Below are 18803 nucleotides of genomic sequence, written 5' to 3' on the forward strand. Positions count from 1 at the left end.
GCTTGGTGCACACTGGCCCTCCTGGCTCTGTTGGGCCCCTTCTAGGGTGTGAAGGGCGCTTGGATCCTGGGTCTCTGGGCCCAGGGCTCAGTCTGATATGGTACAGCTGGCTGCCAGTGGAGCCTGCAGCCTCAGTGCTGCAGGCCCTGTGACTTCTGCATCTTGGCTGCTGGGTGACCCCCATCCGAGGCACTCCACAGCTCTTTTCTAGGTGGCTGACGTGACTGCCCCTCTGGTGGTAATCCTTGCTCGTGGCCCGGAGCTCCTCCATCCCTGCTTCATGTCCTGGGGGGCAGGGCTATGGCTCCTAGCACCCACTACCCACATAGCAAAATTTGTATGGCCTGGATCTGGCCCACAAATGTGCTTACACATGGCCCACATACCGCAAAGAATGACGGCCCTTTGGTGGCCCAGATCAGGTTTGCCAGAGGTGGCACACACATGGCCCAGCACAAGGCCAGTTGCAGGCACACTGGTGGTCCTGTGCTGGCCCATGCGTGGAGTACCTCTGGCAAACCTGATCTGGTCCACCAAAGGGCCGTCATTCTTTGCGGTATGTGGGCCATGTGTAAGCTGTGTGCAGCCACGGGCCAGTTGCAAACACACTGCTGACCCTGTGCTGGACCAGAATAGTTTCAGCTCTTGCCCCAAATGTCAGCCTAATGTGTACCTTAATCAAGCCATGTAATAACAACATGTGCCATCATTGCCAAGCCATGCCCACGTCGGGTTGACATACACCCTGCCATGACACCGGTCAGTCAGAAGTGCAAGTTTGATGCCAGATCCGGGCCAGACCTGTTTTCTATGAACCTGGGCCACATAAACCAAACCACAATCTGGCCAGATATGGCATGCCATCACATAAACAGTGCCATCTATATCCGGCCTGGCCCATGTCTTGATGACATACCACTTACCATGCCAGAAGTCATGTGGGTATTAGACACTTACATGGAGAAATCTTATGAATGTGCTCACACACACAGGTTTTACACATAAGTGTTCATACAGGTTCATACAGGTGTACAAACAACTTACAGACACACACTATCTCGCTTGGCTGCTGCCTCTAAACATATCATGTATTGTACAGTTAACATTACATTTTTATTAATTGCTGTTACTCATGCCCATATTGGTTATTGCTGTGGTTTCCTTACTGTGCTGTTTTATTTTTGCTTGTTTTTTTTTCAATCTGCTTCCTTCTTCTCCTCTATTTTTCTTTCCCTCTCAGTCTGTTAACTCTCTTCCGAACTTCTCTTTCCTTCTTCTTTCTCTGTCCTGTCCATTCTGATTGTAATAACTTAAATCAAAATAATAATAATAAAGATCAAATAAACTATGACAATCAATTGAACCAGAATTGCAAAAGCTGTAATGGTCCACTTGGAAAAATAAATCTCTTGGGCATTTTTCGTGACCTTCAGACAGTAATTCTGATTGCTACAATGCCGTACAGGACAGGCAAAAAGAAGAAGAAGACTAAGCAAATTGACAATTTATAAATCAAAGAAAATGCACAACATTAAAAGTTAATTACATATAATTGCCACTGATGAAAGAGCTGCACTTGGGCCAATCAGCACTTCCCATATATAACACAGCCGCAACCTAGAGCACATCTTTTGCCCAACTTCAGAGTTGTGTTGCTGCAGGCGCATTAATAGCAAATAATGTTTTGGTGATACAGATAATACACAAGATGTTTTAAATGTTTTAACTTTTACAGATTCATATGTTTCAAACAATCTTTTAAAAAAAGATAACTGTAAAATACTTTTACTTACTAAACCACAGTAGCAGTAGTGGCAATTGTATACATGTAATGAATATGAGTGCTATAGACATCTAAGTTATCCTTACGTGGATTGCTCATGTAAACAAATTTGGAACAAATTCCAGTTATAAGTATTCCATTTCCTTCCTCCCTGATTGTCAGAGTGACAAAAGCCTTTTAAAGATTACAAATTTGAAATTCCAAGATAATGAGCCATACCTGGTAAGACAAAAAAAGTCAGCTACAGTTTACATAGCTTTTTTTTTTTTTTTTTTTTTTAAATCTGTGCCTTCATCTCAGAAACAATGGAAAATGAAGGCTGTGCCAAAATAATTTGGATTTTGTTGTAGAAGTGGCTACTTGTGGAGGAGAGCTAACAGATCTAGGAGTTGGAAGCACTTTCTTTGTGGAAGTGGCCACTCGTGGAGTAGTAGTAGTATCCATCCCCTGAGTTTGGGCCTCCCACTGTGGACGTTGAGTTATTAAACCTCGGAGAGTAGTAATTGTGTTTGATGTGGGAAGTGTAGTGCTGTAAGTATCACTGTTTGGCTCATTACAGATAACATCTGACGATGCAGTTCCACTGATTTTCACTCCTGATTTACATCTAGAATGAAAGATAAATGACAAAGCTGTTAACAACAAGCGTCACGTCCAGACCCTGTTGAAAATTTGTTTTAATCATATATCATAAAAGTACTAAAAACACTAGAATACGTACTCTTTCCATTTTTTACAGTCTGAGTTTTGAGATGTAATGAAAAATCCTTCTTCACATCGTTTACATTCTCCTAGCAGGAAAAAAAGAATTGATGATTTAAAAAGACATTTTCTTTAGTGTGTATGGTAAATGATCCAATATTATGATCCAGTCTTGTACCTCCTATTCGTTTAAATCCCTCAGCACATTTGCAGTTGAAAGAATCACTGTCCCATGGAACAAAGTCTTCACGGCACGCACATCTTGTGTTTGTGAATCTGGTACAATGCTGTTTAATCTCACTACCATGACCTGCAATAAATAAATAAATAAAGAATGTTCTTAATCCTGATGTCGTAATTTGAGTGTGAACTACATGTTTTGTCTCCATTAACAGAGCAGGTTTATCATCAGCTGCTCACATAGCAGCTGATTTTTCTAATAAGTTACAAAAGCTTCCGCACTTACTAGTGTCACACGTTCTACATGCTTTACAAGATTTTGAAGTATTTTCATGATCCTGATAAGAGCCTAGTTTGCAGGGTTCACATCCATTTCCATTACGGGATACTTTTTCACCTTCAAGGATTTCAAAGTGTTCAAAGAAAGGACACAGTTTAATTACAGTAATTACTATACTTTCAAAATAAAATTTAAAAAGTGAAAAACTGATTTTAAAGCATTATACAGAGTGAGTAAAATGATAAAAGGCACACTTTACCTGTTTTGCATGTCAAACCAGCAACATGTTGGTTAAAAATCAAAAAAAGTATGATGAGTTGGACGACAATCATATTCACTTCTTCAATGCAATGTTTCCTGTGTGACAAATAGAATAAGATTAAGACAAAGAGAAACACCACCTGACCAAGTTTAAATTGGACACTCCACACAAATAAGACAGCAACATTTATCACTCATAACTTTGGAACCAACGTTTTACTGTTATTGAAAATACCTGACAACAAAAGAGTTCCCTCTCTGAGGGACATTTCCAGAAAATTGTTGAATCTATGTCCCAAATAATTAAACAGTTCTGAAGGCAAAAGGAAGAGCAAAGGGTACAGTCAGAGGGGTACAGTCAGAGGCTAGACAGTCTGACACTCTCCCCTGTTACCTCAATACTGCAAACCACCAAATCAGAAAATATGAACTCAGTTTCATTGAACTCTGTTTCCCAATTCCCACCATCTGCCAGTACTAACTCTGTCTTTCCCTCTTTGCAGACAGCCCCATAGTAAAATCATGACATAAATAAAGAACATTAAACCAAAATACAGAGAATCTGAAGTCAGTCACAATTTCCAAACCAAAAATTAACAACCCAAGCTCACACAGCCAGCATAAACCCATCACAAATTCCCACAGGAATTTCACAATAACTTGGACCTTACAAAAAAAAAGAGAACTTATGTGTTTATCTGCACAAATAAAATAAGGGATTAATTTCAGATATAGAAAAGAGAACAACAAAAAGCAGCAATCCCCTACCAGCACTCTTCCTTCTGCCTTGTTGACAACAACTGAAGAGACAGGGGTGTGTATGTCTTTCTCTCTCAATATATAATCCTCTGGTGAGGGGGTGGATGTCTCTCTTGCAACAATAATTGGTCATCTACTGAGAGCGAGTGACAGTATGCCAACCGCTACATTCTCAATTTTTCTCTAGCTTTAAACATTCATGCTATAAACCTTATTTCTGTAACAACTGACAGGTACAACAGGGATGTGTTGTGGAATTTTCTGTAAAAAAAAGAAAGGTCTGCAGTATGTTCAGCTGTGGTCAAGCTATTTTATTACTGCATGCATGCAGGAGAGCAAACACACACACATCAAAACATCTCAGGTCTAAGTAATGAGCACACTCCTTTATTCCATTCCAAGGAAGAGGGAGGAAGTTACAAACTGATCATACCACACATCACGCGCCTCGCTATGAAACCTAATGGAGCAATGGGCCAAGGACACAATGTTTTGTGTCCTTGGCGTTATCAGCACCTGTAAAGGGAGTTGTCTTCTACCAAACTGCTGTACATTCACTGAACAAAAAAAAAGCATGCAGACAGATAACATTACAACATTATAACAGATAAATGCTGTCAGCAGCACTAGCCTCTTGTAACTCTTGACATGGGTCAATGAATAATTTCATCTGCACTGTGAAATGATTCCCATAAGAAACCGCTCACACAGCCATGTTTGCAGATTACTGACTTCTAGAAAGAGATAAGTTTCCAGTTGAATACCATAAGGTAAATGCCAGTTAGTCGTTCCATTGTCTACGCTGTGTACCTTTGTTGACTTCAAGGTAAACAGTTCTGCAGCCTCAATCTCCCAAACAGAGTAAATAATGATGAAATAACCTGGATAGATAAACAACGTTGCAGGCCAAAGGGAGAATATGTACACTGGACTGTGTCATGAAGTGTCCCTTGAACACACCTTCTACTGAATTGACTCACAGGATGAACCATGTGTAAGATATATGCTGTTTCTGAAGACACAGAGAGACAGAGAGTTTTTGTTGCATTTTTCAGAAATGACAACGTAAAGCTAACACTGCAGCCAGAGACAGAGATCATCACTAATGAGCTAGCGAAACATAAAACAAGGTTATCATTGGTCTTTAAGTAATCAAGAATTCCCAACTTTGAATGCTGTGAGTAAAATCTAGATACATATGAGTAAAAAGCTCTAGATTGCCTGTAAATGTTGTAAACTGAAAACACTTATTCATCATGTTGGTGTGACTGTGACACCAACATATCAAAATCAGTACATGTGTTGTTTTATCCTCTCTGCACATCAGTGACAAAACTATTAAAAAATCGATTAACAACACTATTAATCTACACTATGAAAACGTTTGTTTGAAAGTCTTCTGTTTTCATTTGTGCACTTTAATCACTGCTGAAAGCTTTGTTTAGCTGACATAGTGTAACTGATCACAGGAACTGATCATAGCTTCTTAGTCTATAACCTCTGCTGTTGTATATGGCAAAAAAAAAGTTTGTAAACCACTGAGATGGGGAAGGGGTTTGCCGTACATTAACACAACCAGTTCACATGTAGCCTTATGTCAAATGGAGAGCATGCCTCTCAGAACCTGCAAAACTATGCAAACATCACAGCAACACCTCTCCCTATACATGATTCCAGTAACAACTGCTTCAGTTATCAAAAATAAAAATCACAGGCTTCAAAATTAGTGAAGAGTTATAAACTTTCAACCAAATCAAACATGTTTAAAGAAGTGAAAAAATGACGAGGAACTGATGCTTATATGTGACTCCTTCCAATCAGCAGAAGCCTGAAACATAATAGATTCTTTTTCAACTTCTTTAGATACAAAGGGACGTTAAAGAGGAACTGATCAGAGCTTCATAGTGAGTAACTTGAAACAGAGGGAACAAAAAGTTGTTTTAGACTTTCAGGATAGTTAGAGTAAGGACATTCAAAGATAATCAATGTGCGGTGTGAGCTTTCGTAATTGTACATGCCAGAAAAGGTTTGGCAACCACTAAGTCAGATTAGAGTTAGATGTGAAATCCTTACCTTGTACCACTTAAAAGCTATGCTTCTGAGAACCTGAGACTTAAATAAACATCAAATAGAACAACACCCCACAAGGTGCAAGTTCCCAGTACATTATACAGAGCAGATAACCTGAAGTTACATCAGAATCGTTCATCACTATGCTCAAATATGCCATTTTGAAAACACATAGCAATTGCATTAATGGACATCCACATTATAGGTTATGTGGTACCTTTGAACAAAAACAGAGCACATTTAAAATAATAATATCAATGAAAGCCATGAGAGCCATTTTCTTTTTCTCCTTTTCATTGGCTGTTCCACATCTAACCAGCCCATATAAGTTTCTACACCTTTGGTTGCACCAAGCAAATCACGCCTCTGCACCAGAATGTGCAGAACAAGTGGTTTTTCTTTTTTTCTTGCAATAGAGGCAACATTTGCCTGGAATTATACAGGATAGATGTGGTTAGAAAAGCCTTTTATGTACTGTGGGTGTGCAAAGAAGAAAAACTCAAAATGAAAAAAAAACCCGTAGGAAACTGACACCACGGTAAAGGCATGAACTTTTGATAAAAAGCACGCTCCACAGAAGCGATTTATTTAATGTTGTGCGTTACCGTGGCAACTCCGACTTTACTCCAGTCATTTTTTCCCTTTCCATCCAAAAAAAGTCAAAACTCTTCCACCATACAGCAAGTCCTCATAACCGGTTTCATATCACTGCTTCTCCTGTCAGTACTTCTATAGTAACTGTGTTGAAACTCAGTGGTTATTACTCATTATTAATTCATATTCATATTTAAAATAAATTAAATGCATTTTTCCCTTTCACAGTTTATGCAGTACCAGAAATGAATTCTCTTTAGTATCTTTTGGTTTAACCTGTTTTGAAACTATTCCCTTCCTGTTTTACTAACCTTAAATTCTTTACAACTTTGCATGTAACCCTCAAACAACCATTAAATATGGTTCACATAAGAAATCAACCATGAGAACCACATAATATTCTACATGTGCACGTACACATTTTTTACTGTTTATTGGCATATTTTTTCCCCCCAGTTGATACTAAATACTTTTTTGGTCGAGAAAGATAAGTATACAAAGCATTTTTAAATGTCTACAGGACCTGTGCACATTCAGATGGTTTAAAATAAAATAGAGAGAAATAAAGGACAAGTCGTGTCCTGCATATAGTAGACCTAAAATATCCTTAAGCACATTGTTTGTGTAAACAAATTTAGGACAAATTCTAGTCATAAGTATTCACTTTTATTTCTGTCTTATTGTCAGAGACAGGTAAGCTTATAAGAATGAGAAATTTAACATATATAATATTGCATTTTATTTTCAAAACAGTGAAACTTCAGAACTGCTGATGAAGCTTTAGATACTAGCTTTAGAAGTGAATGAATGAAATGAATAAAGAAACACTTTCATTCTTGAGATTAGATCAGATTACTGATTTAAAAAAATGTAACAGAAACACAATATAATACACTACATTACAATAGAGCAGCTGAGTAACTGCACTTGGGTGTATTTGTACATGTGGAACATTGAAGCTGTTTTCTTTGTTAATGATGAGGTGGACCTGATGACAGCATCTTAGTGGGTGGGAAGTGTCCTAGATGATCCTGGCTGCTCTGCTGAGGCAGCGAGAGCTGAAAGGCTCTTCCAAAGAGGCACGTTTTTTTAGTTTGTTTGTTTTCTGGGCAGAGTTTATGATCCTCCAAAGGGCTTTCCTGTTCGCGTCTGAGTTGCTGGCGTACCACACACTTTTGATGAAGCTGCTGGAAAAACATGGCAGCAGCTCTCCTCATAACTCAGGAATTAGAGTCTCTGATATGCCTTTTTGACTGCTGCTGCTCCAATACGTATACTCACAAACTTAAAGACAACAATAATAGTAAGAAGATTATAAGAAAAAATAAGATAATAAGAAGGTCAGATGGGAAACTGTTATAATAATAATAATAATAATAATAATAATAATAATATAACAATTATTATTATTATTATCATCATCATCACAGGGTAAAATATTGTGTTATTTAAAGTGTTATTTATTTGTTAAAAATAAAAAATAGTGCAGTTTACAATAAATAAACAACACAGTTAAAATAAAAGTGCCGTGGACACTTAGTGTCTGCATTACACTGTAAGACAGTGTAATACAGGGACTCAAGTTTACTAGTAAAACACCATATTTCGGTCATTTTCTTAAGGATGTAGAATTGTACATACAATCAGTATCAGACACCACCAACAAAAAGGCTCTCAAAACAATATATATATGTGTGTGTGTGTGTGTGTGTGTGTGTGTGTGTGTGTGTGTGTGTGTGTGTGTGTGTGTGTGTGTGTGTGTGTGTGTGTGTGTGTGTGTGTGAATTTTTGCGTGTATTCATTTTTACCCCTGGTTTTGTGTGTTCATGTTCTGTTCTTCTGTATACTTTATCTGTCTGTGTGTTGTATACTCATTGATTGTCCAATAAAGTTCCTTAAAAAAAAATACAGAGACTACTCACGACCGCGGATGCAAGCTGCCGTTAAAACGACAGAAGAAGAAGAAGAAGTACGCACGACCGCAAATTCTGTATTGCGACATGCCAGAAAACGGGTTGAATGAGATGCAATACTTGTTTGGCTCTTGTTAAAAGAGAAACTGTGACATCAGGCTTCTTACCAGTAAGTGCAAAGCAGTCACTCTCTTTTCATGTAACTACTTTCGCTTTTGACGCAATTTCTACAGAAAGTCGGCTTAATTAAGAGGGGGGAAATCCACAAACTAACTGGGGTTCCCTGTGGAAAAACTACACCACACTAAACGCATTCTATTGCAGCGGACTTGTCCACAGATCCTGCCCCAAAAAAGCGATGCTGGTGACCGTTTTCTGCGCGCCGAGGGATCGCCAAGAAACCACCTTCGCCCTCGATGTGTCCCCGGAGCTGGAACTGAGAGACTTCGTAGCACTTTGTGAGCTGGAATCAGGAATCCCAGCAGGGGAAATCCAGGCAAGACCCATGCTACATGTAGCAACGGAGCTAACGTAGCTAGCAGCTAAGCTAGCTAGCTGGGTTGCTAGGATGAATCGGACTTTTGCTGTTTTGATGGACGAAGTGTTACGAAACCTGCGTTGTTATCCACAACAGACACGTTTCCAGAATTATGTATCCCACGTCTAAAGTGTGTGTAGCCTTAACCTAAGAAAAAGTGAGCACACTGGCAAACTAAGGAAGCTAATAGTTGTCCGGGTAATTAATGGTTGGAGAAGTTTAATTCAGGGTTAGTTAGTGAGTTTTGTACGCCTGGTAGCTCGAGATATAAGGCTAACGTTATCTGGGCTGAAGGAAGAACCCCAAACAAGTGATAACCTACCAAATGTTTTACTGCGTGACGAGCTTTGGGTTTCAGCACGCTATAAAGGGGATAATAAAGTTAGTGCAGCAGTGGTATACAGTAATAAAGCGAAAAGTAAAACTACTCGCCAGAGCCTTTAATTCTGGCAGATTTAGAAAGTTTTAAACACATTTAATACACGCACCCGTAGTTTATGTTAGATTGGAAGAAAAATAAATAGACTCTAAACTTGACTGTAGATCAAACAATTAAATGCAAAGTGAAAAATAATATAACATTTAAGAAATAATATTTATAGTAATGAAAATAAGTGTTTGTTTTAGCCCTGAATCAGTTTCTTCTGCTGGCTTCAAAATATAGCATTTCGTTTACACACTTTGGTCTGCACAGTGTTTGTGGGTAAACTGGAAACAGAAAGTGAGGATGAGGAGTAGAGGGTCATTCCGTGTTAGCTCATCGGATACAAAGAGAAAATAAGAGAAACATGTTGTGGTGTCTGGGGAATATCACACTGAAGTTGGGTGAAAATGTGTTTTTCACATTTAAGCTTTAGTGGTTGGTATTGAAAATTTAATCAACCCCTGTCTTGGTCTGGTTTCCATTCTAAAAGAGATTCGATTTCAGTGGAATTTCCAGGCTAAATAAAAGTGGAAGTAGTAATACTAATAGTATCTGTGACTATTTATCTGATTTGGAGGGTTTGTGATTTCTATATGAGGAGTTGGAAATAAAATATCAGTACCTGCAAAATTGTGGTTTTGACATTCTCCAAAATATTTTAGGGACTTCAAACATACATCATTTGTTTTGAGCTATACTCATAGAGCCATACTACCATGATAGAAGAAAATTCCTAACTTCATCCATTGAAACTTTTTTCCCCATTTTGTCAAAAACATTGTACTAGAAATTTTTTGTAATTCCTGTTAAGAAGTGTGTATTTCCCCTGAAAGTTTGTCATGCAAACCTATGATGGTCACGTGGGAAATATGGCTTTAATTTGATGAATTGAGATTCAGTTAACAGTACTAAGATAACTCATTGTCAGTCAAGTAGAAAGAAGTACTATACTAGAACTATATAAATGATAAAAGATAAGCAGCAAAAAGAAAAGAAAAAATCAGACCTTCTTAAAATCACACAGAAAAGTGTGTGTGTGTGTGTGTGTGTGTGTGTGAGTGTGAGTGTATGTTTGTCTGCAAACTCCTCCTAGACCATCATAAGTTGAGTAACCAATGCTTGAACACAAGTACATCTTAGACCATCTTAGGTTTCTTATCTATGACATTTTTTTTTAAATCATAAAGTTGCCTAGCAACGGGCTAAAATAAACTAAAAGTTAATCATTTATGCACCTTTTAAAAGTGTTGTTATCAATTTTATTTCACAACAACAACATTCATTTATATCTACAAAATTTGAATTACGCATGCTTTATGGTGCCGTCATGTGGCAACCAGCTAGCAACGTGCTAAAATTACCAGTTTTTATATTATATTTTCATAACACTAGAGTCTAATTTAGATCCACAAAAATGTAATTATACGCACCAAGAAACCACGTAACAGTGGGATCAAATGATCCATATTGACACTATAAACAACATCTGCCACCACTATTTAATTAATTGAGTATATCAATTTATCAACAGAACGGACAGGCCAAACAATACTGTAGCATGGGCATGCACTAGGAAAAAAAACAAACAAACAAAAAGAAAAGAAAAATAAACTATTGAAACAGATAAGAATCAATAGAAATCTTTACACATTATTCAAGTATGACCAGTGTCCACCCATTTCTGCGTCAAATAAAATGTGAGCAAAAACTTGTGAATCTTATGCATGTTGATTTCTTCTTATTTAGTGTTTTTTATTTTTGTACAGATCACATATGTTGAACAGCCCCTAAAAGACCTCACTCGTGCCTTGGGGACATACGGTGTAAAGGATGGAGACGTGGTGGTTCTCCGGCAAGCTGACAGAAGGCCACCAGCGGCTCAGCCCGCCTTCCCAGGTAATACACATGAAAACTAATAAACATGTTGTTTATGTATGTATTTTAATCAGGGAAATGTTTAATCTGAATCTTATTGTTGTTGGATGAGTTACGAGAGACGTGACATAATAATAATGTCGTTATGCAGTACGCTAATCTTCTACCCTTTCTGTTATTTAGGTCTGCCCCGTATTGACTTTCGTTCCATCACAGTCCCAGGCACCTCTTCTTCAGCCAATCAACGTGGTGCCGTACGACCACAGCAACAGGCTCCACCGCAGCGTGCCGCACAGCCTTCCACGCCAATGGCCTTTCGTGGGTCCTCTCCTCAGGGGCTGGACGACCCCGCCTTACTTCAGCAGATGCTTTTATCGAATCCACACGAGCTATCGCTCCTCAAGGAGAGAAACCCGCCGCTCGCTGAGGCCCTGCTGAGCGGAGACTTAGGTGAACTAAAACAGAGTAATGGGTGTGCTTGTCGTCTTTTAATTTACAATGAGTCGGCCATGTTAGCATAATTGTGTTTCCTTAGAGCGTTTCACCAAAGTGCTGCAGGAGCAACAGCAGGATCGAGCCAAGAGGGAGCAGGAGAGAATCAGACTTTTGACCGCTGATCCTTTTGATTTGGAAGCCCAAGCAAAGATTGAAGAGGACATCAGGTAGGAAAAGACGTTAATCACTTAGAGACATTCACAACACATAATAATCCTCATCCTATGAGGCACAGCTTCACTTTCATCTGCCACTTGCGTGTTTTGGTTTATTATTTATGAATTGTTTGTGATTTTTCTTTTACACTTACTGTTGAATTGATTTTAGGCAACACAATGTGGAAGAAAACATGACCATAGCAATGGAGGAGGCCCCAGAAAGCTTTGGACAGGTGGTTATGCTGTACATTAACTGCAAAGTCAATGGCCACCCTGTGAAAGCTTTTGTTGACTCAGGTAATGAACATTAAATCCTGATACGAACAGTAGTGGGGCTGCACAATAAAATTACATTAAAAAAAAAATTAAAAGATTTTTGTTTTTATTTTTCTCCAATGTGAAAAAAAATGCCAAATGATTTACATTTGCTCTCTTTGAAAGGAATAAATCACATTATTTTGTGGGGTGGTTTTTCAGGCATCAGTTAGAAAATATAAATTCTTTAACAAGCTTAATGATATCCTATTGGTTTTAAAGTGTCGTCAATCTTGCTCCATACTCTGAGGGTGAGGCTTTTTAATACCCCAAACACCTTGCTGTCTGTGGCATCAGAGGGAGATGTGCCACTTAAAGGCGGAGGCTCGAGGCAGGACTGTATGAAAACAAACAAAATACCAGCCTAATACTTATCAGAGTGTGTGGGATTCTGTTTGTTTCTCACAATCATTAAAGAAGTGTACCCAGTCTGGGTAGCAGTCTTGTCGGGTGGAGACAGGACTGTTATAGCAGCTTTTCAGGTCTTTATAGGTGTGGAAAATAGGATTGTACCCATGCAATATGGGCTGACAAATACAGGTGTGTAGTTGTGGTTTACATATGAGGTATCTTTAAACACATTTTGGTTTTAGTTTTCACTGATTTTTTTTCCTTCACTTTTAGGAGCCCAGATGACCATCATGAGCCAAGCATGCGCAGAGCGCTGCAACATTATGCGACTGGTGGACAGACGCTGGGCTGGGATCGCCAAAGGAGTGGGCACCCAGAAGATCATTGGCAGAGTTCATTTGGGTTTGTGTCAAGAGTGTTTCTACTATGAACAATTTTACTTTTTATGCAGAACATAAATGTTTGCCTAACTATCTTGCTATGCCTTCTAGTAAATCCAAATTTAAGTCTCTGCATCACATTTTCAGTGTATTCTTTTTTTTTTTTCTTTTTTTTTCCTTTTTTTGTTCCTCATAATCCAGCTCAGGTCCAGATAGAGGGAGACTTCCTTCCTTGTTCTTTCTCCATTTTGGAAGACCAGCCTATGGATATGCTGCTTGGCCTGGATATGTTGAAGAGACACCAGGTGTGAGCTCCTTTTATCTGAGCAGTGGTGTTTTCATGAGAAACGGGGCGCATGGGAGTTTTTGCTTAGTTATCTTCTTATTTTTGTCAGAAAAGAAATATCGCTGACAAAAATGATCAGTCAACAACATTAACACTGGAAACTTTAGAAAAGCTTAGGATTATACATTTCTGTTTTTCTTGCAGTGTTCGATCGACTTGAAGAAGAGCGTCCTCCTCATCGGCACTACAGGCACAGAAACTCGCTTTCTGTCTGAGGCGGAGCTGCCAGAGTGTGCCCGACTAGCCTACGGCACAGAGGGGCGTGAAGATGCCCGCCCAGAGGAGCTGGCTGACAGAGAACTGGCAGAGGCGCTTCAGAGGTCCATACAGGAAAGCGGTAAGAAGCCGTTTATGTGTGCACTTCAGGCTGTTTCTCATTGAGCTTTTTTCCAGCTCAGTTGGAACTACATTTGCATGTGCCACTTAAAGCTTCTTACTCTCAACTCCATTTATGCAGTCACATGATCACTTCATGTCATCACCTCAGCAAGTTAAATGTACCTTAGTATAAGACAACAGTCAGGCAAATGAGAGCACATTTAAAACAGAAATAAGCTTTTTAGGCTTAAAACAAAACAAACTGATGAATGAAACAAAATGATTTAAACTATATATACATATATTTACCATTTATAAAGTTCACCATCCTTACTGTCCATACCAGGTGTATTGTGATCTAAAAGTACCTCTTCAGATTAGGTTTTAGCGAATCATGTCCCTGAAAGTGCTTCCTCAAAACTGTTTCATTATAGTGAGTTCATATAGGACAACTAAAATTTGTCTGATTATGATGTAGACTCGAGTGCAGATGGATCTGAAGAGTGTGAGAGCAGAACTTGAAACCTCCTACGCAGACAAATGGAAAAAAACATGTTGTGCCAACAGAAACGTGGGTGGGGATTTATATGAACCAGAATCTATGGCAGACCAGGAAATAATAGATTCATAAACAGGATTAAATGTTGCCTTATCGTCTCGTTATTGTTTAAAATCTCCGACAACATCTGTATCTAACTAAAAGTTTTAAAAAGTGTCCTCTAATTGTGAAATAAAATCTATTTTATATATATATATATATATATATATATATATAAGAAAAATGCTTAAAATGTCTGCAGTGTTGACAAAACTAATAATAAAAGCAATCGCTCCCATTGTATTTGTGCAGTTACTTAACTTCACTATGACAAAATGTTAGCATGGGAAACATCAGTTATGGTTAATGGCAGCTTGTCGGTCCCCTGCCGTCTCACTTTGTGGACAGTGTGAGTTTTTCAACCACTTTAATGCTTCAAACGTTTTATTTTTGCCGTCGGTCTAGCCACAGACTCGTTTTACAAGCATTCTTTTAAATTACCATAATTCTCTTACTGTTTGAGTTAGACATAAAATTCAAAGGGTTTTGGAAAGAAGAGAATATGAGCTTTAAAGATTGATTTGGTGTATCACAGTAGCACAAAGCATTCACAAGGTAGGTCTGTCTGAACACAGAGAGAAAAATCGGCTCTATCTAGATGAAGACATTACAATACGGTAACTCCTTAACTGTGTTGAGCTAGAGAGAAAATTTAAATGGTTCCTGAAAGATGAGAATTGTTTTATGATTTCACAGTAGTCCTGGCGACATGTCTGATAGTTGTGTGATAAAGGGTTAAACTGTTCATCATTAGCTATTCCAGCACCAAATAAATACTTTGGCATCACTATAGTGAAGTTTCTCCTTTAGGGTGTTGTGAGTGTTTTAAGTTAGTGGATTATTACATGACAACATTTCTTGTCCGGCAACTTTTCTAATGTATAAACAGGTTTTTTAAAGAAAATATTGAAATATAAGAGTTTAATTTATTGGAATTATGTCATTTTTTGACATCGCTCACTCCTACTTTATAAAAGTTACCAACACAGATACACTGTCAGTGGAAAGTGGTGCTTTTCCACCCATACAGGACTCTTCAGTTTCCCTTTAATACTCACATTATTATTTGTGCAAGAGCCCCATTAAGTCTTTGTTGTTGTTTCCAGTGATGCCCAGCAATGACTGGAGGTTGTTAATGGACTCGAGTCAGGAGAGACAGTTTAATCAGCCCACAGTTTTAACTGCTGAACAACCCTTTGAATTGAGCTCCCCTGACGTTTAGTGATGGGGATGTACACTGCAACCTCTTTGTCAGGACCTAGACCCGAGAATTTTTTAATTTATTTATTTATTTTTGGATGACACTTTTCACATCTGTGTGTGTGAAAAGGCCGATAGTTTGGTGCATGCCCTGTGTGTGACTGCTAACTTTCTCCGTCCCTTTGCATGATGTGTGTGGTGTGTGCCCTAACCCCTGAGCAGGACAGCACTGATGCATTTGGAGACAGCTGGAGAGGGCCCTACCAACCAGGTACTGCAAAATTCACAAGTCCATTGCCAGTGCTAAGTCCATTGCTATTTGTTTCTTTTATTTTGCTGTTATTTTGCTGCTGGGTCAGGTAATCAGTGTTGTACCTTTGTTGTTATTTACTGATGCATTTTATTGTGATTATTTATATTTGATTGAATTAGAATAGGAAATTCATTATAATTAATATTAATGAATAAAGTATGTTAGTATAGAATGCATTGAAGAATTTGGGCAAGAGAATATGTATTTGTGTTTGGATCTAAAGCTATTAAATTGACATAGTTACTGTCCCACACTGGAGTTCACAGTTTAATTCCTAGGCATATTTTCTCTTGTGATAGACACTGCAGATGGACAAGCTACCTCACCGCAGCCCCAACCATTTTCATTACCCAAAACCTTAGGCCAAACGTCGTCAGCCACCTCCCCTTCCCAAAGCCTCTCCTCTGATCAACCCCAGAACCCAACCCTGGATCGCTCTCAGTCTGCCCCTGCCGCCATGCAGCAGTCCTTAGCACCAGGGCAGTGCCAGGATCAACCTGGCTTCCAGGAGCTTCCTCAGCCTTCATCCCCAGCAGAGGATGGAGCTTCTATACCTCACCATATCCACCCTGACCCTTTGCCTCTCCATAGCAACTCCGTGGTGCCCCCTCTAAGCAGTCCCTCAACAGATGTTGTGCGTTCGTGTACCCCTCCTGCAGACATGAACTACGTATCCCAGGATCCAGGGGGAGAACTACAGCCTGGAGCCATAAAGGGGGATGCTGAATCAGATGAGGTGGAGAACAGCTCCATGCTTCCCCATGCAGAGGAACTTTCCCCCATTCAGCCCATGGAGCAGGAGGTGACAGAGTGTGATACTGCTGTTACAACGGAAGTCGGTCCAGGTGCTCCCAGGGAACCTGACTCAATTGAAATGGAGTCTCCCACTGCTTCTGACAGTGTGGTGTGCTCTGAGAGGGATCAGCCTGATGGAGAGCACTGCTCCAGCTCTGAAAGCATCCCCTCGTTGGCATCTGCCCTTAGGGAGCTTCATGAGCTGCTGGTATCCAACAACTGTGCTCAGTCACAAAATCGCAGCACCTCCTGCTCTCCTTCAAATCCATTCAGGCAGGACACAGACAACATGTCCCCCGAACCGTGCACCTCAATCCCCGAAAATACCCAGCTTACCCCCTCTACTGCCATTACACCCGGTGCAGAACCAAGCGATGCCAAAGCCAACTATGCTGCTGCTGTGTCTGATGGGGAACCATCTAAGTGTCTTGCGCCCCACCACTCTGGCCAGAATGAACATCTGGGCGGTGATACAGTAGAGGCTGTGATTGGACAAGGACCACTAGAGTGTCCACATAGCTATGAGGAGAGGAGGGCAGACAGATGTGGGCAAGATGAGGCGAGTAACATCAGCTTTTCTCAGTCTGAGCCAGAGGTTCCACTTGATCCCCCTGAGGATCTGGAGTTCAGGGAGCCTCCTGAGGGGCAGCATGGGAGAGGGGTCGCAGATGGACAAGCCTCTGGCACCAATACCCCAGACAACCTAGGCCTCCAAACTGAGCACACTTTCCTCAGCCCTATGTCAATGGCAGCGGGCTCACCGGAGGAAGTTTCAAGCAACTTGTCCTCATCAGTTCCTCCTCTGGCTCAGACTCCCCAGCCTTCATCTCCAGCCTCTCCTCTCCCTCCTCTACATCCCTTTATAGAACAGTTTCCAGCCGAGCACATCCAGAGAATCCAGGCAGCAGGCTTTTCTGCCAGGGAGGCTACAGAGGCACTGGAACAAGCCCATGGGGTTGTGGAGCTAGCTCTGCTGGCACTTCTAGCCCGCAGTATCACTGTGCCCACCTAGACTCAAAACCAATCATGCGAGTCCCTGGCCTCCCAAATTAGCATCTGTCTTATTTGGAAACTTGTTACCAATCCAGATGTCTCAGTCCCCATTTTTAGCAGGGACCACGTAAAAGAAACAGGGAAATGCTGTCTCTTGGTTTGTCGTACAGACTATCCGAGAAGAAACAGGACAACTGCTGATACTTTTCTGGCTAAAAAGAAATGTGAGGTGTGTTTGCATGCAGATGTTTTGGGTCCTCACCCACTTCATTGGTTTTTAGAGATTTGGTAACATAGAATGATTTTCTTCTCATTTCATCGTTCAGCATTGATATATTATTAAATGCCCGTTATTGATTACTGAACCATTAAACATTATTGTAATTCCCCCTCTTTGACATATCATACAACTACTCTTGTCTAATTTGTTAATCGTCAATAAAACAAAACAATCTCAGAGTGGAGTAGCATTACCTGCTACTCATACCACAGTAACTTTTGTTTGGTGAGCTTGAGATTGTTCAGCACAAATGTGGATATTTTAATGATTTTTTTTCCTTTTTTGAATAAAACCTAATGCAACAACCCAATGTTGGAAGAACTTTTGCAGTTAAGGAGGGTTGATCATTTTTGATCAAGTTTACAATTTCCATTGACAAGGGAAACCCAACATGTCAATGTTATCATCACTATAAAATAACGAGTGGGTTCGCCGAAGTACGATCATAAATGGGATTGATTGATTCAGTATGTTATTTACCGAAGGTATCTTGTACTGTATGTATCCACTTTTTTCAGCGCTTTGCCATGTCTAGATTACAACTCTGTTTGTAGCTCCCGTTCAGGAAGTCTTTTATTTTGTGTAAGTTCTTCGTAGTGTGTGATCATGTGTTCAAACATCCATATTTTATTTTATAATCAGTTTTTAAAAAAATAAATAAAAAAATGTCAGACGTTTCATCAGTATGTCATCTATCGGGACTTTTAATGGCTTTATTTGAGTCATGTACATTATCCACAATGTTCAGGCAGATTGAATTATTTACTTTTATCTTGTATGGAATTTTAAATTGCAAATAAAATGAAACTAGTATTTGTAAAGACGTGTGTGAGTTTTTAAGTCATTTTTTTCAAACACATGCCAAGTATAGAAAGTAAGAGT

General features: G+C 39.6%; 2 protein-coding genes across 4 annotated transcripts; one reads left to right on the forward strand and one right to left on the reverse strand.

Moving 5' to 3' along the window:
- Nucleotides 1-1489: 1489 nt before the first annotated feature.
- On the reverse strand, nt 1490-4680 carry LOC113021895 (tumor necrosis factor receptor superfamily member 4-like). Its single transcript, XM_026166722.1, has 7 exons — nt 4673-4680; nt 3975-4034; nt 3205-3302; nt 2952-3062; nt 2664-2795; nt 2505-2574; nt 1490-2390 (listed from the first exon to the last, which is right to left on the reverse strand). Exons 1-7 carry the CDS (start codon nt 4678-4680, stop codon nt 2075-2077), a joined length of 795 nt encoding a protein of 264 aa, XP_026022507.1. The 3' UTR covers nt 1490-2074.
- A 3823-nt stretch (nt 4681-8503) lies between these two features.
- Nucleotides 8504-18744, forward strand: ddi2 (DNA-damage inducible protein 2). 3 transcript variants are annotated; one of them, XM_026167522.1, is made up of 11 exons: nt 8504-8711; nt 8867-9038; nt 11271-11400; nt 11563-11829; nt 11915-12041; nt 12202-12329; nt 12972-13100; nt 13280-13383; nt 13569-13761; nt 15763-15811; nt 16153-16163. In XM_026167522.1, the coding sequence occupies exons 2-10, from the start codon at nt 8901-8903 to the stop codon at nt 15771-15773; spliced, it is 1227 nt and encodes a 408-aa protein (XP_026023307.1). In that variant the 5' UTR covers nt 8504-8711; nt 8867-8900; the 3' UTR covers nt 15774-15811; nt 16153-16163. The 3 variants fall into 3 exon arrangements, with proteins under 3 accessions (XP_026023307.1, XP_026023306.1, XP_026023305.1); XM_026167520.1 differs by lacking the exon at nt 15763-15811 and having other exon boundaries at nt 8533-8711; nt 16153-18744; XM_026167521.1 differs by lacking the exon at nt 15763-15811 and having other exon boundaries at nt 8532-9038; nt 16153-18744.
- The last annotated feature ends 59 nt before the right edge of the window (nt 18745-18803 follow it).

Source organism: Astatotilapia calliptera, chromosome 5, assembly GCF_900246225.1.
Source record: "Astatotilapia calliptera chromosome 5, fAstCal1.2, whole genome shotgun sequence".
NCBI classification, from domain to species: domain Eukaryota; kingdom Metazoa; phylum Chordata; class Actinopteri; order Cichliformes; family Cichlidae; genus Astatotilapia; species Astatotilapia calliptera.